The sequence below is a fragment of the Glarea lozoyensis genome (genome assembly GCF_000409485.1).
Source record: "Glarea lozoyensis ATCC 20868 chromosome Unknown GLAREA2, whole genome shotgun sequence".
Classification (NCBI taxonomy): domain Eukaryota; kingdom Fungi; phylum Ascomycota; class Leotiomycetes; order Helotiales; family Helotiaceae; genus Glarea; species Glarea lozoyensis.
Genome location: NW_007360994.1, coordinates 1,845,423 through 1,867,968, shown reverse-complemented (window position 1 = coordinate 1,867,968; position 22,546 = coordinate 1,845,423). Strand labels below are relative to the sequence as shown.

The 22,546-nt window shown below is 48.8% G+C and overlaps 6 protein-coding genes across 6 annotated transcripts; 4 read left to right on the top strand and 2 right to left on the bottom strand.

Annotated features, from left to right (window-relative positions):
* Positions 1-1,612: 1,612 nt before the first annotated feature.
* Positions 1,613-8,074, top strand: GLAREA_03935 (Homeo; the record flags this gene model as incomplete). The annotated part of the gene is made up of 1 exon (XM_008084188.1): positions 1,613-8,074. One exon carries the CDS (start codon positions 1,613-1,615, stop codon positions 8,072-8,074), a length of 6,462 nt encoding a protein of 2,153 aa, XP_008082379.1.
* A 1,763-nt stretch (positions 8,075-9,837) lies between these two features.
* Positions 9,838-11,785, top strand: GLAREA_03934 (Subtilisin-like protein; the record flags this gene model as incomplete). The annotated part of the gene is made up of 3 exons (XM_008084187.1): positions 9,838-10,057; positions 10,104-11,393; positions 11,445-11,785. The coding sequence occupies 3 exons, from the start codon at positions 9,838-9,840 to the stop codon at positions 11,783-11,785; spliced, it is 1,851 nt and encodes a 616-aa protein (XP_008082378.1).
* Positions 11,786-14,121: 2,336 nt separating this feature from the next.
* GLAREA_03933 (uncharacterized protein) lies at positions 14,122-14,873 on the top strand (the record flags this gene model as incomplete). Its single annotated transcript, XM_008084186.1, has 2 exons — positions 14,122-14,417; positions 14,471-14,873. 2 exons carry the CDS (start codon positions 14,122-14,124, stop codon positions 14,871-14,873), a joined length of 699 nt encoding a protein of 232 aa, XP_008082377.1.
* A 765-nt stretch (positions 14,874-15,638) lies between these two features.
* Positions 15,639-18,169, bottom strand: GLAREA_03932 (alpha/beta-Hydrolase; the record flags this gene model as incomplete). Its single annotated transcript, XM_008084185.1, has 4 exons — positions 15,639-15,758; positions 15,822-16,258; positions 17,123-17,610; positions 17,667-18,169. 4 exons carry the CDS (start codon positions 18,167-18,169, stop codon positions 15,639-15,641), a joined length of 1,548 nt encoding a protein of 515 aa, XP_008082376.1.
* Positions 18,170-19,066: 897 nt separating this feature from the next.
* Positions 19,067-21,186, bottom strand: GLAREA_03931 (uncharacterized protein; the record flags this gene model as incomplete). The annotated part of the gene is made up of 3 exons (XM_008084184.1): positions 19,067-20,675; positions 20,731-20,968; positions 21,045-21,186. The coding sequence occupies 3 exons, from the start codon at positions 21,184-21,186 to the stop codon at positions 19,067-19,069; spliced, it is 1,989 nt and encodes a 662-aa protein (XP_008082375.1).
* Positions 21,187-21,618: 432 nt separating this feature from the next.
* GLAREA_03930 (uncharacterized protein) lies at positions 21,619-22,338 on the top strand (the record flags this gene model as incomplete). Its single annotated transcript, XM_008084183.1, has 1 exon — positions 21,619-22,338. One exon carries the CDS (start codon positions 21,619-21,621, stop codon positions 22,336-22,338), a length of 720 nt encoding a protein of 239 aa, XP_008082374.1.
* Between the last annotated feature and the right edge of the window lie 208 nt (positions 22,339-22,546).

The following is a 22,546-nucleotide window of genomic DNA, read 5'->3' as shown; positions in this document are numbered from 1 at the left end:
GGTGGACAAAGTCATCTCGAAATTTTTGGGGCGAATTGTTCGATGCTAAAAGTTAACCGGCACAACACGAAAATAGAATTGGAAATATGGCAGTAGATTGACCAGCAAGGTGTAGTAGGAATCGCATAACTGAAATTACTCTACCAATTATATTTTGACTTACCTTGAATACCATGTGCAGAGGATATAATCATGTCAAATCAGTATTTTGATGGAATCCAGCCCACGAACAGCAGAAGAACTAGCGCGGAACTACCAAAGACGCTGCAACAAGCGCAACCCATTTTGCAGGAGGTCTGCGTATATCATACCGAATCGACTGTAAAGGTATCCAGTACTGGATAATGTATCAGCTTATGGACTCGAAGTCCAGACTGTGGTAGACCAGATGATCTGGTACAGACTGGTATGGGTTGATGTCGTGGGTGGCTCGATCGATGGTGAATCTAGTCCCACCGCTTTAGGCCAAGCCTGGATGGTGGTCGCGAACTTGCGAAACGATCCGATATTCTGCTCCTTTGGCTCGGCCCAACTGTCAGTCTCAAAGCAGCGTCCCATTCAATCCGCCATGGAGGCCTGCCAATCAGAAGCCACGCAGCGTATTTGCTTGTGGGGTCTCGGAATACTATCAAGATACTCCATTTACACTTGATATTGCCTTTTGATTGATAGTTAACATATCAATATATCAATTCACCAAACATCCGTGGTATTTCCCTCTTAAATCGTACACGGTTTCATTTCATCCATTTTCAAGATCTTTGTCGCAGGAGGCGAAGCCGAATTTCGAGAGCCGCTTTAATTCACCGCCCTGGTCATTGTCAGGGACGGCTTACAGCTGAACTGCAGGCGGGCAACACTCTCAACTGAATCCGGCAGAACATCCGGGACATATTTAAACGAGGTATACAAAGTCACCATGTGTATTGCGGAATTGAAGGAAATAGTTATAGATAAATTGTATGTTTGTATTGTTATGAAGACCAATTCACATCCCGATTCTGCCTCTACCCACTCTATTCCTATCTGCTCCCAATGTCCACGGACCCTTTGACCCAGGACTGCTGTACTCTATATTCCCTGTCAGTGTGGCTTCCATCCTAATTCTGTCTAGCGCCACTTGTACAGATTCGACCACAGACACGACCAAAGAAGCCATGCAGTCAGCGAGGCAAGTGTGCAGGCTCGAGTCGAGCAAGCACTGGTCTGTCTCTGTCAACAGCACGCTTTTCCGCAGTCTTCAACCTCACACCTGCACACTCCTTTTGCCTCCATCACACCCAGGAGAGGAGGCTCATCAAACCACATCGACCACAAGAGCCCGCTCGAGCTCATCAGATAACTCACCACCATCCCTTCACCCTCTTGCCGCGCACAAAAACGCCCCCTACCGACCTCACACCCACCTCGATTTCATGCGTCGGTCGACCGCCGCACTGTACATCTAGATTGAGACGTGGGGTGCATTTGCACAACCTTCATCCATCTCGACCCTTCCACCGACAACCACAAACACTGCATATCACGCCTGAACCCGTCAACATTCTCACACTGGGATAGAAACTTTACTCGGAATTGCGGCGGCAGTTGTCTGGGGCCATTGCCCAACATCATGAATGTCGGAAGCCGCAGATCGAGCTTCTCACCTCCCTCCTGGCTGACATTGAATAGGTCGTCACGAAATCCTGGATACGATGCCACCGAGTCGAGACGATCTCCCAGAGACAGGTCGCCAGGACGATACAACGACCCGCGTGATGCGGACCAGTACCGCGCCGGCTTTCGAGGTAATGGTGATCGACGCAGGTCGATTCCAGACGCGCGGTCCAGCAACCATGGCGCTTTCCAGGCCAACAGAGAACTCTTCACCGAGCCCACCAGACGTGAAGCCGCTCGAGACTTTCCGCCGCGAGATATCCCACGAGGTCCAAAAGCATCGGTAGGCCACGAACGGAGTGCTCCTCATGATCGTAGCCTTCCTCACGAAGCTCCCACTGGCCCGCGCGCTTCTCAGCCCAGTCATGACTTTCGAGGGGACTCCAATTATCGAGGTGACTTTGGTTTCCGAGGTCGAGGAAGAGGCCGAGGGAGAGGACAGTGGCTGAGGGAAGACAGTCGAGACCGGGGGAGCCGTGAGGCAGACCGTGGTGATTTTAGGGATCGAGACCGACGGCCGGATGAGCGAGGTCCTCCACCTTTCCGTGATGACAGAGGCCGCGATCGAGAACGATGGGATTCGCGCGACCAGCGAGATACATTTAGAGGACGGAGGCCTTCGTCACCCCAGGGCAGAGGCCGCTCACCAAACTACGGTAGCCGAGACACCAGAGACCCGCCGTCAAATTTGGATCTAGACCGGACTCATCGAGCGGCCAGAGATGCACCATCGTCAACGGTTTCCCCGTCTGGCGATGTGATTCAGCCGTTCGGACGGGGCGGTTTTGGAAGAGGTAGGGGCGCACGAGGACGAGGGAGAGGGTTTTATGACGAATATCATCGGCCACCATCTATCCGCAGTCGATCACCAGAACCTTATAACATTAATCGTAGAACTTTACAGTCTGCCACACCACCTCCTCAAGTCCCGGCATTTGGTTCCACCGCGGCAAAGATCACGACTCCTATCACTCCTTCGCAAATAGTACCACCGCCCAATGCCTTCCATACCGCTCCAACAGCACCGGCGACCACTACCTCGTTACCTCCCACGGTACCAAAAGGACCTCGTGTACCTGTGGCACCCTTAGCGCGACAGCCATATGCCCAAGGACTGCATAGGCCGGCCTCTTCGACGTGGATACGCCCTCCAGATAGACCTTCTCCGGAGTTGCGAACACGAGAGGATGATTTATTTCCAAATTATGCTCCGACCAAGGACGATAATTCGAACCATGACAATGTGTCAAATTTCGATAATGCATCAACTCATGAAGAGGTCGCCTCCGTAAACTCTAATGCACAGCGCAAGCCAAGTAGCGAGCCCCAGTCTGCTCGTTCTCCACCGCGAGAAGAACCACCGCCTAAGAAGCGATACCCTTGTATCGGTCGTCGACAACCAACGATCCCATCACCGGTACCAGAAGATTCCGACGACGACGACTCTGATTCCGAAGAAGAATTGAACGACAATTACTTCGAGGAAGAAATCGCCAGAGTCAAAGCCGACATAGCCAAGGTTGAAGCTTCGAATCCTTTACTTCCACCTATTGTGCCTGTGATAGCCAGCGATTGGAGACCTTTCATAGAGCCGATCGTTGACAATGTTATCCCGGATCCTTGTTCTACTTCGAGTGCTCAGCAGGAGCAAAAGGTCGAACAACCAAAAGAGCCAACCGCTTCGGTGTCGGAGACTGAGCCAAAGATCACCCTGGATGATGCCATATCGCCGGCACTTCCTCCAGCTGTGGAGCCAGTCACAGACAGTGCAGAGGGCAACATTAGGTCTCTGGTAACTGAAGCAGTCAAAAATGAACAGGAGGATTTGGCTCAAGCAACGGCGACGAACTCTGTGGTTATTCCGGAGAGTGAAGATGTGGAAATGGCGGATGAGGTTACACAACCACCAATTCTAGTAGCGCCAGCTCTCCCTGCCGCAAATGAAGAATCGTCCAGCAAACCTACCGTGACATCTGTTGATGCTCAGGCTGGGGTGGAACCGTCTCTGTCTAATGGACACCCCAGACCAGCTCTCGAATCAGCGCCTGTATCTCCTGTCAATGCTTTACCTATACGTGTCGACCAGATAGCCGAAGCAGATGAGGATGTGAAAAGAAACGACTTGGTAGCGAATACTAACGGGCACAGTGCTATGGATCTAGATGAACCAGAGAAGCCTGCAATTCCTATACAACCAGCTGCAAATGGTGCACCCGTTAGAAGACTCACGATTGAGGAGAATGAGGGAAGCGATGGATCACAAGACGAACAGGAAAGGGAGGAAGAGCTTGAAGCTGTCCGACGAATGATGAAAACACCTCCGTTGAATAGCTTACCAAGATCGAACACAGGCAGCTTCTGGGACAACGTAGAGGACCATGCGCACCTCGAGATTCGACATGGCAGAACGGAGAAGCGGATAAAAAATCATATCCACGCCACCGAAGATCGCAGAAACTCCGTCAACGAAGCCGAAGGACGCGCTTGGGCTCAACGTTATGAAGCATACCGGCAGTTTACTGATTTCTCACAAGATCCAGACGCCGTGCGCAGTCGAGCGCAATTCGCAGCATCGCGTGCAAAGGCTGCAGCTGAAGCCGCGGCTCCCCATGTGTCGTCGGTTGCTTCTGCTAGCGCGAAACCTGAAGGTCGTCGTGCCCATCGATTCGCAACCGAACGAGACTTTGAGCGCGTCTTGAGAGAGTCGGAGGCTGAGGCCAAAGAAAAGGAGCAAGATGAGCGCCTTGCTCGAGCCAAAACCGCCAGCGCCAAGGAAGCCACCATTCCAGCGATGCGTGATGCTCAATGGTGGTTAGAGAATGGATACGTAGATATGTCGCACAGAGTACCGTTCAACAGGTCTTTCGCTTTACTCGAGTATGGAGAGCCAATCGACAACTTCACCCCAGAAGAGTCGGAAACCTTTGAAAAGGTCTACTTGGAAACCCCGAAGAATTGGAGCCGTGTCGCGGAAGCACTCGATCATCGCGACTTCAAGGCCTGCATTCAACACTACTATCTTGTTAAGCATTCGGCTAAGCTTAAAGAAAAGGCTAGCAGCAAGAAAAAGAAGAAGGGGAGAGGACCAGCGAAAAAGCGTCAGACCACCGCCATGTCAGCGATGGTTGAGAATAATGATAACGCTGAGGATGACCAAGAAAACGAAACTGGTGGAAGTAAACGACGACCCAGAAGAGCCGCCGCCCCTACCTTTCCTATCGATGCGCATGCTGCTGCGCCGAATGAGAGTGAATCGGGAACGCCTGTCCCTACGCCTGGGCGAAAATCTGCTACCGTACCGAAGTCAGAGAACGGAAGCGAGGCTGGACCGGCCAAGAAGAAGGTCAAAGTCGCCAGAGAATCGAAGAAACAGTCGAAAAATAATCCCCTTTTGGCAGCAGCTCCAATGGCTGCCGCTGCACGCCGTGATGATTCTCCCATCACACCTGTTCCTCCGCCTATCCCTCTGGAGGCCAAGCTCGCTCGGAATAATGTCAGTCAATCTCGCTTTCCCCCTCAATTCGACGGACCCTCTTCCACCGGCCAGGCCATTCAACCACAGCCGGCGTTTGCTCCCTTGGTTTCTTCTTCTTTTATTCCTTCCCCAGCACCTATCGAGAGACAGGCTCCATCGATGACAGGTACCTTTGAGATAATGCCTCAACCTCACCTCTCCCCGCAACCCCAAACTCCCCAGCAGCAGCCACTGTCCTATCCTAGCCAAGAACGAGTTGGATCGATGACCCCTCTGAGTTTCGATACGAACCAGGCGAGCCGTAACATCCAACAAACCTCCAGTTATTGGAGTGTTCCCGAGCAAAATGATTTTCCTGCGTTGTTAAGGCATTTTGGATCGGATTGGCAAGGGATAGCAAAGCACATGACATCAAAGACGCATATTATGGTATACACCAACCTTTTTCAACAATGGCTACAAGTGCCGTCTGACAGCAACAAGAGTCGACGTGTCGCTAACATTCAGACACAGGTCAAGAACTTCTATCAGCGCCGGGTGGACAATGGACAGAGGGACTGGGAGGAGATGGTAAAAGAGGCTGATGCTAAGCGTGAACGAGGCGAATCTACAGGTCTCGCTCCTACCCCGTCCATCATCCCGAAGAGACGATACGATCCGACTGGCTCACTACCTCCTCGATCGGGCTCTGCTATGGATGGGGTTGAGGGTATGGCATCCCCAGGATCAAGCTCCATGATGCAAGCGATACGCCCATCACAGGCGTCTCCTCCACAAGCCCAGCACACCCCAACACGATTTCCTGCTCTTGCGACGGCTGGCCCCGTACCTCATATTCAGCCGGCAGCTCCGGCTTCTATTATTAATAAGCAGGTGACTCCACAGCCTTCTAATCAGTCGACCCCCCAACCGACCCAGAGGGGACCTCGAGGACCTCCGCTTGGTTATTTTACGGCAAACAATCCGGAGCCACAAGTTCGTCCCGCTTTACAACCTCGCACTGATTCTGCAGTGTCGTCGAGAGAACGATCTTTCCAAGTTGCCAGAGAAGCACAACTGGAGCAGAACGCAGCTCTACGGTTGGCCCAGGAACAAAAGGAACGGGACGACCGAGAGCGTGAAAGATTACAGCAACAGCAACAGATAGACCAAGATGAGCAGCAAAAGCATCATCTAGCGCATCAGAGAGAGAGAGAGCAACGTGAACGAGCGCTGAGAGAAGAGCAGAGGCTTGCAGTTCAATTACAAGAACAACATGCGTTGCGTCTAGAACGTGAGAGGGAGCAACGCCAGCAGCTGCACAGACAACAGCAGCAGCAGCAGCAGCAGCAGGAGGAAGCGGCCAAGCAAAGAGCACGGGAAGTGGCAGCTTCGAAGCTCAAGGAGGAGTATATTGAGGGAAACATGAGAGGCAATCTTCAACAAATCGAGGCCTACTCGACGCCTAACATGCGTCCCAATGTTCCTGCCCACTCAAGAACTGAAGGTCCGCACGCCTCGGAAGCTCGACGTCCTCTTCTTGAGCACCAACAGACCCAGTTTCAATCTCGACCTCCGCAACAGCCCAGGAGATTTGTGAATGAGAGTATGAAGCCTGCTGCAAGTCACCGAGAGATTCGCGAACGCGAAATGCAACCCAGCATATCACCTTCCATGCACCGACCTGCACCGAGCGCTAATCCATTGAGAAACGAACAACAGAGTGTGCCACCGGTGGTACAACAAAAGCCTCATCAGGTTTTGCAACCGCATATTCCACAACCGACGCCCACACCTGTTCCAGCTCATGTTAGCGCGGTTCGTCAGCAAGAAACAGTGCGCAAGACTTCCAATATCATGTCCCTGCTCAACGATGATCCGCCGGAGGCCCGTTCTGAGCCACCAAAGCGTGTGGTAAACATGTCAGCTACTCCACAGCCGCCAGCTCAAGTTCATACGCCCCCTCCCCAGCATCCGCTTCAGGCAAATCGGTTTGCATCCCATCAACCTCAGCCGCCTACCCAACCACAAGCTATGGCTCAATCGATTCCAACCCAACCCGCGGCACATGCACAACAACCGCCCCATCAGCATGGCTCTCACCATATAACACCAAGCCCTAATCCTTACGCTCAAGCTTCTCCGCATCATTCGCATCATCATTCTTCGTCCATCGGTCACTCTCGACCCTATACACCGACGGGTTTCGATCGAAGAGCTTATGAGCAGCCCCCACCCTCTCAGCAAGCCCAACAACAGCAACAGCAGCAACAACAAATGTACTCACAACCACCACCACGCCAACCGATGTCCTCTCAACCTCCGATACGTAGAGAACCATCACATGGTGAAATGCATGCGTTGAATAGTGAGTATGCAGGTCGTACGGGAGCTGGTCAATCTTCAATGAGGCTCAAAGCATCTCCATATACCTCGACTCCGCCACCTGCAGGTACTCAACCCACTCGACAACAGGTTGGATCACCTTTGGAGCTATCTGTGCCAGGCGAAAGGGATTTCTACTCTCGTCAGCCGCAAGCTCAATATTTGATGCAACAGCAATCTGCAGCCCCATCTCCACAATTGGGACCGACATATCAACACCCACCGTCGCAGCCTGCCACTCATCGACTAGCGTATAGCCAGAGTCAATCTCATGCAGCATCTCCACCACCACACTATCCTGCACAGCAGCCACCTCCTCAACATCATCCACAGCATCAACAATACCGTTCACGACACAACAGTATTGATGGCCGTGATCCTCGACATCCTTCTACGTCCTCAGGTTCCACCCCTTCGCATTCAGGATATCCACAAGCTCCTACACATCCTGCTTCGATGCAATACCAACCACCGCCTGCGGATCGGTATGAAAGCAACTACGATAGGGAGAGGCGGCTACAGGAGGAGCAACAAGCAGCTGTCTACCATCAGAGGAGGCATGATGACGCTCGTTTTTAGTCGCGTTTGCATTTGACACAAGCGAGGCATGGAAAATGTCGAAAGAATTAATTGTAATTTTGTATGTATTGTAACATTAGACCCAGGCGGAGGTCCAAAAGTCTATTACGAGGAAGATATCGGGGAGAGGAGTCTTTGTTCGAGCGCTTGAGGTTTACCTTTTTTTGAGCCATTCTGTCATCGGATTTCGTTCGAATATCTTGGATGACGGGATTTTTCTTTTCTTTTCTCTTTTTGGATGGATGGATAGGTTGATGGGGGGATGGAGGGTCGGATGGATGGTATACCCACCTTGCCGTCTTGTTTTGTGTTTGGGGGTGTATGGGGAGGTGCATTTTCAGGGCGTTTTTTGTTTTGGGGGAGGTAGAGGGGGGGGTGAGGAGGAGGGTGAGGGTTATGGGGTTGAGATGTAAGGTGTGAGTAGCGAATTTGTTTGTTTAGGGTGGAAGATGGGTGAGATGTAGGGAGTGGGAGAGGGAGATATGGGAGGTTGTGTGGTGTTGTGGGGAGGAAAGTAAAGAGGAAATAAGATAAATGTAATAAATTTTTGAAAAGTACAAACATGTAGCGGTTGTATTAGTGCTTTATGGTTGTTGTCACCTACGTGATATCGATGTCGAAGTTCGTGGTGTAGTACTAAAGTTATAAGTTGGCACGGCTGTCGAACTTTGAGAGCAGACTTCTGTCGAGGCTTTCGCGTATGTCACATTAGAGACGAAGCTTTGAGAGGTGGTAGGGCTAGATTAGGAATGCTGAGTCTTTTACTCTTTTAAATAGCTCGTCTCTTTAACAAGAATGAGACTAAAATACGATGAAAAAGAGGCCGATCGGGATTGAGAGAAGCTCTCTCTGTGAGGTTTTACTCTGCAATGACGAAGATCTCGGCAGGACGAACAAATGCCTTGCTCCTAACGCCACACAGGCAATTCGGATACGAGGAAAGCGGCCGACGCTGTTTTTTTATCTACTTTCCTGAATCGGCAATTGAACTTGATACTCGAGTACCTGGATGTCTATCGAGCTTACATATGGAGGAGGATTTGCCTTCACGCTTCACTGGAAGGGGAAGGTATCGGTCGTTTGGCTGGGGCCGAGGTGAAGTCGGGATGGCGCTAGGATAGATGGTCGGGGAGGCGGGGCGGGGATGACCGTTGAGTGCAATGCTCTTAGCGAGTGTTGGGGGTGGAGATTTGCCGGTGATAGGGGCTGTTTGGATGGGGTTTTTGGATCAGTTTGTTGTGAATTGATATCAATTTATTGGGGATTGAGATGAGTAGACGTTGTCTCTTATATGTCTCTTTCGAAATATAGAAATCCATTCTTAGAGACAATTCCAGCTTCATCAAGACTGCCAGTGACTGCATCACGCCAAGTGCAACTTCATGTACGGTGACCGTGAATTGGAAGATCCGCCAACACTATTTGGGAAGGTCAACACCCTGCCTTCCCTGACCATAACAAATCGCAATGCAATATCCACGGCAAAATCCAGATAGGGTCCTCCACAATCTATATTCTTTGGACGGTGATTTGGTGAATTGTCTTGTGCATACCCGGATCATATCTCGCCAGTGACTGCACCATCCGGGCCCGTTACTAACCCTGTCCCACCGATGAAGAATGGGATAGCTCTTCCCTGGTCAGGTACGACGAGGGAAGAATACAAGCGCCACGAAAGCTTATAAAAGCTTGGGAACCCCTCCAAGAGAAGCTTGGTAGTCTTAGCCGTCTTGGTTGTTGCGCTCCAATTCCTCTCGTCCAACATGTTTTACCGCATCTCTACCCTTTGCTCTTTGGCAATTGGCGTGCAGACCGTTTTTGGTACGCCAATTCGGTCGCGCTCGGCTTACAGTGTAAAGGAGGTTCATCAGGTTCCCCAGAAATGGAAGAACCTTGGGAGAGCTCCCGAGGATCATAAGCTTCATATGCAGCTTGGTTTGAAGCAGGGGAATTTTGAGGAGCTGGATAGACATCTTTATGAAGGTATGTTTTTGTTTTCTGGGTTTAGTGAAATGTGCTAATCGTTTAGTCTCCGACCCTGATCATGAGCGTTACGGACAACATTTGAGCTTCGAGCACATCAATGAGCTTGTTGCACCAAAAGAGGAGACCCTCGACCTCGTACACGAGTGGTTGCTTACCAATGGAGTCAAGGAATTCAGTTACAGCGAGGCAAAAGATTGGATCAACATCTACATTGATGTCTCATCTGCTGAAAGTTTGTTGGATACCAAGTATTCCGTTTTCCAGCACGAAGATGGATCGACTCTCGTTCGTACCTCGGAATGGTCCCTCCCAGAGCACCTTCACGAGCACATCGACACCATTCAACCAACAACAAGTTTCATGCGAACCAAGACACAAAGCGTAGACTATGTTCAATTCAAGGACCACCCAACTCCACCAGGATACAAACCACCAACCAATGAGACCATTGCCAAGGTCTGCAAGTTCTTTCCAGTCACCATTGAGTGTTTCCGTACTCTTTACGGCACAATCAACTACGTTCAAAAGGTTCCAGGACTTAACAAGATTGGATTCAACAACTACTTGAACCAGACACCTATCCGACCTGATGTCGCCAAGTTCCTTTCCGAATGGAGACCAGAAGCTGAACACACTGCATACACTTTCAAATCAGTTTCAATTGATGGAGGACTTCCAGCTCAGGACACTCCATTGACCCCAGCTCAAGTTAAAGCTGGAGATCACTGGGGAGAAGCCAACTTGGATGCTCAAACCATTCTCGGAATGACCTATCCACAACCAGTTACCTCTTACTCTACTGGAGGCAGCCCACCTTTCACTCCAGACATCAACACCCCAACTGATACCAACGAACCATACTTGACCTGGGTCAACTTTGTCATGGGCCAAAAGGATGTTCCCCAAGTCATCAGCAGCTCGTACGGTGATGACGAGCAAACCGTTCCAAAAGCATATGCCCAACGTGTCTGCCAACAATTCGCTCAACTTGGCGCTCGGGGAATCTCCCTCTTGGTTTCCTCCGGTGACGGTGGTGTAGGAGGATCAGACCCAGCAGCCTGTGTCTCCAACGACGGAAAGAACACAACCACTTTCCTCCCCGCATTCCCAGCTTCTTGTCCATACGTCACAACCGTTGGTGCTACTCAACAGTTCGAACCAGAAGTCTCTGCATACCGTCAACCAGGTATCGGACCAGATGGAAGACAACACGGTTTCTACGCTTCTGGCAGTGGATTCAGTTATTACTTCCCTCGTCCAAGTTACCAAGATGCCGTCGTCCCAGCCTACGTCAAGAACTTGAAGGGTGCTTGGGATGGTCTCTACAACAAGAGTACGTCCCCTTCCCTTCTTCCCCTAGTTAATCCTACTAACCCCCTCCCAGACGGACGCGGCTACCCCGATCTCTCAGCCCAAGGTCTCTACTTCGCCTACGTCGGCAACCTCACCGACGGTTCCATCTCCGGCACCTCAGCCTCCTGCCCACTCATGTCCAGCATCATCTCCCTCGCCAACGACGCACTCATCTCTCACCGCAAAGCCCCATTGGGCTTCCTCAACCCGTGGCTCTACAAGGTCGGATACAAGGGCTTCACTGACATCCTGAGCGGTGACGCGCAAGGGTGCGGCGTCAGCGCGTTCCCCGTCACGAAGGGCTGGGATCCGATTACCGGGTTTGGCACACCGGTGTTCCCGGAGATTTTGGAGATTCTGGAGTGTAGATAGAGGGGCTTGTAGATAGGGTGTTGGAGAGTGTAGGAATGAATTATGAAAATGATTATTACTGTAATCGAGGTTGAGTGGAAGAATGTGATTACGCGATGTGTAATTGGTGAGTTCAAGACTTGCTTCGTAGAATGTATCATGTCAGGAATTCCCCTTCCAGAGAACCTCATTCTAAAGGGGTTGTGCATGGTATAAATTGGTAGAACGCGGAGTCTAGGATTGGTGCATTGTGAGTAGCGGGCGTAAGTATAAAGCTCCAAGGTGAAAGGAATTACTGTCGTGGGCTTGACGTGGTCTTGTGTTGAAGTGCGCCTGGTGGGCTGCGAGAAGCTGTGACTTTAATAAGACTTGACCGTGAGCAGATATCGTGAGGTGGTACTTGGTTGATCTACATTTTCTTGGATGCACAGCAGTCTGAAGTGGCCTTTTGTGCAACGAACGACATGCGTGGAGTGTGCTGAGTTTTTTTCATTGTTATGTTGGCAGCAATGTGTGTTCAAAGGAAGTGCGAGAAGGGAGGATGTTTCTTTGATAGTGAGTTTGTGATTGTGAGGATGTTTGTTTTTTTCGCGGTGATGTTTGGTATGAAATTCTGAGTGAGGATTTGGGAGATGAAATTTGTGTTTTGCGGTTCTACTGGAGGGGATATGGATTTATCTTCCTTCTCTTGACGGTCAGGAAGGAGCTTTTATTGATGTGTTGAATGAGCTGGTCTCAGTGATGCTTTGATCAATAGAAGAGAGAGATTTGGTAGAGCTGTCTGTTTGATAAATCAGTTGATGCGTCTCTTTTTCCGTTGCTTAGATGCTTTGTTTATAGGGATGGAGGATGTTTTGTTGCTAGCTGAGTAGGTTGTAAGGAGCTTAAGTTCATACTTGACTCAATTTACGCTCGAGCAACTTATGGTTTTTTTAAAGTTGTCTAAGTAGCTTGTAATTACGCTAACTCTCCCTTCTTAAAGTCTTACACGAAAACTAATCTCCCGGCTTCTTTAGGTAAGAGATATAAACTAATCTGTATTTTCTTAAAAATAACAAGAGTCTTTATAGTTTAGAAGTTAATAATCATTAGAGAACTTAACCGCCTAATAGAATGTTTTATATCTACAATACTTATACGTTCTTTAAGCTCTACTTTAGAAGTCTATATACTTTAGAGTTATCGATACTTATCTAACTAAAAGTATATTTCGGTCTCTTTAGACTAGTTATATCTCGACTTTGAGATAAAATCTCCTTAAGAAAACTTTAAAGACCTAATTAATATACTCTTAGTACTAAAAAGTATTATATATTAGAAAGAATAGTCTAACTTAAGTATATATATATTATTTAAGTAGTTAAAGAATTATAGCTCTAATACTCTAAAGTATATAGACTTTAACAGGTAGGCTTATTACTATTTAAATTCTAGAGTCTACGATGATTGCGATATATTGTTAGCGTATAAGTTTTTTAACGTATAGGCCCCAGCTTAAAGATTTATTCGGCGAAAGAAGTATGCTATAATAAGACCTCTGCTGAGTCCCATTCTTACAATTTCTCAAAAGCATGTCCCTCCCGATTCCTTCAAACATCTTAGGATTATCGGGTAGTATTTTAATATCCCTCTATGTCACCAACTAAACGAAGCTGCCTCTGCAACAGTCCTAGAGTATCGCAAATAAAACTACCCCTACACCAAATTATCTGAAATCGATTCATGAAATCCTACGTATCTGCTCCAGCACCCTACAACTCGCTGACCACACTAGCTTACCCCAATCAACCAGACCTCCTCTCTCGAACAACCACAATCTAACATTCATCTAAACCACCCCCCAAAGCAACACCTTCCCAGCGTACGAGAAAATCCAAATTCTAGGCTTCCAACCCTCTTACAGCTCAAAGACCGCAGATCTATAACCCACGAGCTCCAATGTATGCAAACGCCATCGACTCTTATGTAACATGCCGAATCTCAAAATCGGCCGTTGAGAGGTGCATGCAGCATCGAGCTTCATTGGGTAGTAAACTTCCGGGTCCTGACGATTTGACGTGCATATGACAATACTGCAATGTCGATCCCCCTCGTGCTTAGCCGAACAACCACGACCCTATGTGCATATGGAGATGGGGTTTGAGAGAGAGGTGTCAGGGTCTGGTCTATGCCCATCAGAATAGGATGGGTTGGTAACTGTGAAGAGATAGAGGGGAGTAGGTGTATATAAAGAGAGGATCCGCGAGGGAAATAATGAGTTTTCTTTTTAGTTAGTTTGTTATTTTTTGAATTTCACCACTTCCACAACCCATCTAATCCATCAACTCACTAACTATCACCCCATTCCCTCCTACACCATGTTCTCCCTCCCCGCCATCCTCCTCCTCCTCTCCCTCACACACGCCTCTCCCCTCGAAAAATGCTCCGTCCCACTGCAAATGGGCCTCGCGAAATCCTTCGCAGCCCTAAGCGCTACAACACTTACCTCCACGGGCGCCACAGCTCTCACCGGCGTCAGCGGCGTAGGTGATGGCGGTGTATGGCCCGGCACTGCCATCGTAGGCTTTCCACCTGGAACGGCATCAGGACAGTTAGAAGCCGGCACGGTGACTGCTCAGGATGGAGAGGCGGCGTGCTTGACGGCTTATAACGCGTAGCTATACCCCGTTCCTCGCCGAAGCAACTTGAAGGTGCTAATGAAGATAGTGCTCTGGCATTAGTACCCACCGCCGCCCTCCCCTCCTCAGATCTCGGCGGCGTCACGCTCGAGGCCGGCGTGTACACCTTTCCATCCTCTGCCGTCGTGCTTTCAAGCACGCTCACGCTCTCCGGGGCTGGACAATTCGTCTTCCAGATCCTCACCACTTTCGAAGCCGCCGCCGCAGCTAAAGTCGTCCTTGCCAACGGCGCACAGGCGTGTAATGTGTATTTTATAGTGGGGTCGTCGGCGACGATCGGCGCGGCGGCTGAGATGAAGGGGAATATTATTGCGTATACGGCGATTGGAGCGAGTGAGGCGGCGAGTAATAGTGGCACGTGGTGTGCGTTGAATGCGGCGGTTACTTTGATTGATAATGCGCTTCAGGCGCAGGCGGGAACGTGTGAGTGAGGTGGGAAGGAGAGGGAATATTTCTGCGGTTGAGTTTAGGGAGGGGAGGTAGAGGCATTGAGGGTTGATGTTGAATAGCCAGGGTTTCAGACGCAAAAGGGGTATCGTTCATTGACATTAAGAAAAGAAGGAAGCGAAGGAAAACGTTCTATTAGGATACCAAAAAAGTAGCTTTCAGGCAAACGCAGACTTACCATTATTTGGATCTCTCTCTCGACACAGTCCCCGAAAGAGAAAAAGCGAGCCGTTCGAGGAGACTTCATAGCATCAGGTGCACCGACTATGCTAGTTGGCAGGAAGCGACACTTTTGGAGAGTAGTACCGCTGAAGAAAGGATGTTTGTGAGGAGAAACACAAAAGCTAGTACACGGCTGAGGATTTAAGCGAGCTGTAGATGTTTTGTAAGAATAGAGTGGAATTAAACGCATACCTAAATTTACATCTCCGTGTTTCCTTCCTAGACGAGATAGATTGTGGCGAATTGCTGTCCCCTCTAACGTGGAGAGTCGTTTGCTGTGTGATTGTGTTTTGTGCGTGTGCAAAGTTCGGGTACGTTGGGTGTTCTGTAGATATCGCGTATGGTCCGACGGGCCAAAGAACGACGTGTAGTATAAAATCCATCTTTCGAGTTTTCCCCTTAAGTGATCTTGGACTTAAACCCCCCTTACAGACTAGACCACCTCTATTATTTCCCCCTTTCCACACATTTCCCGTCCTCCCCTCTAATCCTGAATCTCTCACGAGCGCCCCCTCCAAGCGGAAAACTCACGCCACCTTCCCCTTCCCACTCAACCTCCCCTCAATCCTCCTCCCCTCAAGATAGTAAGCCAGACTACTTGAGATGAAAACACCGATACAGAGCGGGATCTGAGGATTTCCTTCACCCTAGCACAACAATTAGCTTCGGGATTTTCAGGTGGCTGGACGAGAAAGAAAAACAGGACCTACAAACTCCGGATCCGTCCCCAGCGTACCCGGATACAAAAACCCACTTAACTGCGTGACCCAATACAGATTACTTAGCACCAACACGATTCCGCGTCTCTGTTTTTCAGTCTCGACGCTGCCAGCTGCAATCCAGGTGTAGTAAAGTATACTCAACCCAAGACAAAACCCCATACTCATAGTCTGTCCATTATGGAACTTCGCATGGGGTGTCCAGTTCGGATTGAACACGTGCGTTTCGTTGTAATCCGCTGCGTAGGGGCCGATTAGGGTTAGGAGAGCTATCAGACTTGAGAGGATTGGGGAGAGGGGGTGCAGTGAAGCCATTTCCGGGATGAGAGGGTCTGAGGGTGGTGAGAGTGGTTTGAGGAATGAGGGAGATGCGTGATGGTAGTTGGAAAGAGGAGGTGATGAGAGGAGGTGGATGACCGGTGTTTGAACTGAGGTGAGATGTCAGTGGTCTAAGACGTGACGTGAGTGAAAGAGAGGTCGAAGTTGCAAGGATTCGATGAGCGATAAGTTGAATATAAGCTCTTGATAAGATGGGAGAGTGGTGAAGAAGATAAAGTCACGAAAGATGTACCGTTGTACATATATGTCGCAACCCGTCGGACATCCGATCTTCGGTCCGGAGTGCGGGGTTTAATACGACAACCACCACAAAATAGCTTCGTAAACACCAAACATATAACATCACAGTAAACATGTACACCGTGTGGATATTGCTTTTCAGATATTTGTTACATGTGTCTTATGTTCCAGGTCATTAGATCAAAACGCGTCGATGAGTGTCGGCTGGTTACAATCCTCGTATTTGAATTTTGTGTGACGTTGAAAAAGGTACTTGACATTTCCCTTCATGAAGGCAATTCATAGTTAAATCTCTCACGACTTTGGATTTTTGCTTTGGATTTTTTGTCTTACTTCAATTGTTGTTTAGAGTTTTCATAAACCATTTAGGGAACATTCTCAGGACTCTATTTCCCACTAATTGATAGACAATGTTAAGGATGTGCAAGTATGAGATGGGACTGTTGTTGTTACCGTCTCTCCCTCGTTCAGTCTTATAAGAGTTTCATTTCTAGGAAGACGCTCAAAATGTTGATAAAAAACAGTATTGCTTTGGGCTTAGTTATGAATATTAGTAACGTTATTCATCAGTCTGTCATTTAGGACCATTTCTTCAGTAAAAAGATCATATCTTCTGAAGAATTATACTTTTAAATATTACATAAGTGGAGATTTCACTCTTCCATCGACACTCCATCAAAGCTGTTCAAGAAACCTCAAAATTCTCTCAGCACCATCCACCCACTGCAAATCATTCTGCACATGATGCCCTGCACCCTTCACAACCTCCAAAACCCTTACCTCAACCTCCTTCTCCTCATCGCCCTTCACCATCCCCTCCTCCCCCAAGATCCTCTTCACACCAACCTCATACCCCCCCGCCAACTCCCCCATCAAATCGCCCGTCATCAACCGATCCCTCTCCCCCGCAACAACCAAAACCCTACTTCCCTTCCCCGTCCCCCATCCCACAATGCCCCTCAACACCTCCTCAACACTCGTAAACGCAAACATCTGACCCAACGGCCAAAGCATACTCTCAAACTCCGGCATCCACCGCTCAAACTCCCTGACCTGTTCGTCAGGATACTCATCACAGAAAAACGCCCTCTTCACCAACGTTGTCGATGAGAGCGGTGATCTGGGGTGCCAGAAATCACGAATGTAGTAGCGTAGTAGGAACCAAGGGTCGAGACGGAACCAGTTTTTGTAGACTCCAAATCTATTCACATATCATCAGTCAACTTCTTTGAGGTACTGTGGATACAAAATACATACCCACCCCACCAAGGAAAACTCCCCACCAACACCATCCCTCCAGCCCGACCTCCCTTCCCAAGAAAATCCTGCACCAACCCACCCCCCGCCGAATGTCCAATCATCACCAAATCCTCCTCCGTAACCCCCTCTCGCGCCTTCACCCACGCAACACCCGCACTCAAATCCCCTCTCAACATCCCCCTCGAAGTCCCCCACACCATAGACCAGTACCCCGGATTCCAACTCCCGCCATGTCCGCGTAGACTCAGCGCATAACATCTATATCCCTTTTCCGCGAAAAAGGTAAGATAAGGTAGCCAGACGGCTGCGTGTCCGAAGCCGCCGTGTTGGAAGAAGAGGATTTGCTTGCGGACTGGGATAGAGGGAGAGGGAGAGGAGGAAAGGAGTTCGAGGGTGCCGGAGGGTGTGGGGATTAGTGTGCGTGTTATGTTAGAGGGGAGAGGGTGAAGTGGTCGGGAAGTGGGAAGGGAGAAGAGGAGGGTGTGGCGGGTAGTTGCCATGAAACCTTTTTCTGGAGTATACTTGTACCCTCAAGTTTTCGATGTTATAAAGTTGATGGGTTTTGCGAAACGTGACTGAGGGTGTTTGGTGTTAATATATTATTTTTCAGCTGCAGCCAAGAAGGTCAGCTCTGGTCATGAGACACGAGGTTTGGTGGCTGAAAATGGTGGCATTCCGAGTTTTCCCTCGCGCGATATCGGGTCAGAATAATTACGATAATTGGGAATGTGTAATTGAGCTGTTTTTGGATATAGAAATGATGCGGGTGAGATCGGGTGAATTGGTGACTCAGATTGATTGACTTATAAATTTGTTTGGTATCTACGGTCCTGATGTGTTGGCATTATCAGATAATCAGAAAGACCGAGAGTGTTCTGAATATAATTTATGTCTAGCAAAACGGGAACTCCATGTATTTATAACGCCAGTCCAACTTCGTTGTATTGAATAACATTTGATCATATTTTATTCGTTGAAGTACGAAGACTTGATTTGGAAAACAATGGATCAATGCATAGGATTTCACCTATATGTCTCCTAGCAACAGCCTAGTCAGAGGAAGAGAATGGCCAAAAGGTCGAAAGACTGTGTTCGAGGACGAGCCGCTAGGTTGGTTAAGGTTTACTCAAAGATTGGGCCCCGGACTTCACAACTTGGCACAAGCTATACTAATAGTGTACCCTGGATGACTTTTTCATATGCCCTTACATCCGACTCAGCTGAGAAGTCTCTACCGCAACCTTCGACATAACAACTAATTGCTAACTCTTATCAGCAGTGATTGTTGCTTTGAAATGATGTATAGCATACCTATATAGCTCGGATGTGTGGATGTACGAATGTAATACTAAGTCACTTGGTCGGTGGGTCCACCATTTGTCGCAATCCTGCACTGCTCACTCGAGTGAGTAGTACTGTTCATAGATGGACCCCGGAGTATATTCCTCAGTTCTAGCCCTCTTGCACGGTCTATGCTCGGCAACTATGGAGTCGATACTGCCCATAGATGATCCGCCGTAAATAGATTCTTGCCGCCTGCCTCCTGGATTTCTTTTCGCCGCTATTTCGCTTTTCAGAGAGCAGCCGCTTAAACTCGAGGTGATACTATCATCTCGACTTGGCCTAGTTCCACGTTGAAAATCGAACGTCTCAAGATATCCTTTGGTCGGTTTCGTATTGCGATCCAATGAAGGGTTCAGGATACTGTCTCGACTGTCTAGAGCTTCGTCGGACAGTTTATGGGGTTCGCAATCTTCAATACCGATATCATCATCCAACCATGAGTGTACAACTGAGGATAGCCATGTTAGCATTTCCGAGATATTCGCAATATTCAATCCTAGATGATTTGCAACAAAAGTTCTTGTGTTACTGGAATATTTCAGAACATCCAGGAGCCAATTGTTAACCCGATTGTTATTGTCAAATCTCTCGCTTACGCTTGTCTTCCACTCGACGGAAACGAAAAAGGGGAGCAGATGATTTTCGAATTCCGACTGTTCGATGGCCTTAAGCAGAACAGGTAGAATATCTCCTACCCTGCTCCGTACTCGCGAAGGTAGTGAAGCAAGCGCATGGTAGCGAATCATTCCAATTTCTTGGATGATCATATCCTCAACTAGAGGAGCCATTTGATACCGGATATGCCACAGAGGAGCGACAAAAGAATCGAACTTTCCCTGAAGTAACAAGTCTTTGAGTTCCACTAACAGAATTGGGTAATCTTGGTGGCCATTTGAGTGACATGTATCTAACATATGCAACACTTTGTCCAAGATTTCGAGATCAGCCATGCCAGTGGTGAAGTGTGCTGACAGAAGCAAGGGGGCTGTGGAACGCTCTTCGAGCGTTCTTACAAACTCTGTAGTGTCCTCAATGGTTCTCTGGAAGCGAGGCGCGGTCCTTCGTGGACATAAAAACTTTGACCTAACCACCGGGTCCCCGATGATATTACCGTCGTGGAATCCTGTTATATGCGCTTCCATCTCGGCCCAAGTCGAGAACTGTATAGCCAGATTACAACAGCCGAATCCATGAAACTGCACAAGATGTCTACCTCGATCCTTCCAGCTCAAAATATGTTGGAAAGACGACGAGCAGTAGATGCATACATGATGCACGAATGCGTCCTCAATGCCAGAAACCGAGTCACAACTCCAAAGAAGAGCACTGCCAGATATATCGGATGCTCCTGTCCCAGTACCGAAAAGCCCCTTCTCATCCGTAGGCGAGTTAGAGACAAGATTCGCCACATCCGAAGCGATGCTTGAGATACTGTCCTGTATGCTCTGCAGGCTTGCACGGGAGGCTTCGCTAGAAGCTTCCGTGTCAGATTTAAGCTGGGAAAGGAGCCGCCCGACGATGCTCTCTTCGGTTGGATGAGAATTCGAGTTTGCATTGAGACCTAAGTTAATCATATTGCTCAGTTTCAGATGTGCTTCTGTTAAACCGCCCAAGCCTTTGCTGACACTGTTTAAGGAATGAATGCCGAGGATATCTAGCGTACTGCATATTCAAGTTAACCCTGCTCATTATTGACTAGAATCAGAGACGGACGTACCGACCAAGAATAGAGACAGCGATGCCAATGCGTTGTTGGTGGTTAGAGATTGACTGAGCCAGTGATTGGAAATCCTCTTTGCCTGTGGCGACCTTAATTTTGCGCAGAAATGCCTTGAATCCTTTTCGAGATTTCGGATCAATTTTCTGAGCAGCCATGACCCATTTATCGACGTCTATAGTACATGAAACAATCTGGTATTTGAGGGCGCCAAGTTCGAGAACCGTAGGGGTTTTGTCTTGTAGTTGAGTGTCATTTTCGATTATCTGAACCACACGTTCGACTTCTTTCAAGGTTTGATGTCAAAAGGTCACAGCCCTCAAGAACATTGTTGATGGTGTCTTTGGCAGTAGCAGCATCGCTAATGAGTGTTTTCAGCTTCAACAGCCCCAGTATGGCTTGTCCTGTGAAGCCAACGATGCCAACGATTGACGCAACTCCAGCAACAGCCTCCATTGAATCCTAACATGTGTGTATTCATAGCAAAACCACGGAAAGCAATGTTGTTGAAAAGTTGAGAATAGTTCTAATATGTTCGTCGGTCTGCGTTCACAATGAGCGTGAGGCTGTCTGCGAGGCTTTTTCGACGCAACCTTTCTGGGCATGCCATTGGAGCGACTGCTGACCGTCAATGCCGCCACAAGGCATAGTTCCATCGTATACCTCTAATGAAGTTGCCAGCTCAAGGCAAGTGGTATTAGACGAGAACCAGAAGAATTACAAAAACAATTGGGTAAATGTGGATGTGCGCATCTTCGAAGATGACACTCAGATTCAAGGTAGGTAGATCGTCACGTGATGTTTGTTTCGCTACGCGAAGCGTATTTCGTACCTCGTGTCGACAGATGGAAGTCCAGCCTCTGTCGCATACGCTCTCTAAACATCACAATGCCATCCTCTTCGGATGACGACGATGAAACGGCCTTCCAAGGCCAATATAGAGACGACTCTTCCTCCAGCTCATCATCATCTCCACCGCCATTGCAACAGCAACAACACAACTTCTTCGCGCCTCCATTCTACAATCGTCCTCCCACACCTCTCCCTCCTTCACCATCTCTGACCTCCCTTCTGCGACCATCGAGACCTACCACACCCGACAGCTCAGCAGACGAACTAGAACCTGTCCCACGAGCTTCTCCGAAAGTACCAACCTACGAATACTATGGCTTCGTGCTTTACCTTTTCTCCTCGCTTACCTTCCTCATGTACCTTTTATGGTCATACCTACCTTCCCCCTTCCTACACGCGCTTGGTATCACCTGGTACCCCGATCGATGGTGGTCTCTGGCATTGCCATCATTCATCGTAATGTTATTGGTATATATTTACGTTGCATTGGCATCATACAATACGGGATATCTCACTTTACCTCTCTCCTCGATTGAAACGATTGTCGACGATGCTTCTAGTGTCGCGACTCTAGATGGTAAAGGTCGGAAGTTGCCAGGTGGGAAAAAGAAGGAGCGAGTGGATACTACTTTGAAGGATTGGAAAACCGTGTGGAGCCAGGGAACAGATGCGGTGATGGACGTCCCCCTTGGTGGAGTCTGCGAGGTCTTATATGGCGACCTGAGGGAGGATGTTGACACAGACGACGATCCTTGAATGAAAACTTACTTCATGGTACCTACCACATACCGACATAGTTCAGTTGGTGGAAGCGAAGATGCACTCACCAGAATTCCAATCAGAACAAGAAGTCTGAGTAAAATCTTCCAAGGCTACCAGGCAGCATCAAGTACGGCATTGTTCCCACTAACCCTCAAGAGAACATCAGTCCTGAGATTCGAATCAAGTTCAGGTCAGGGAATCG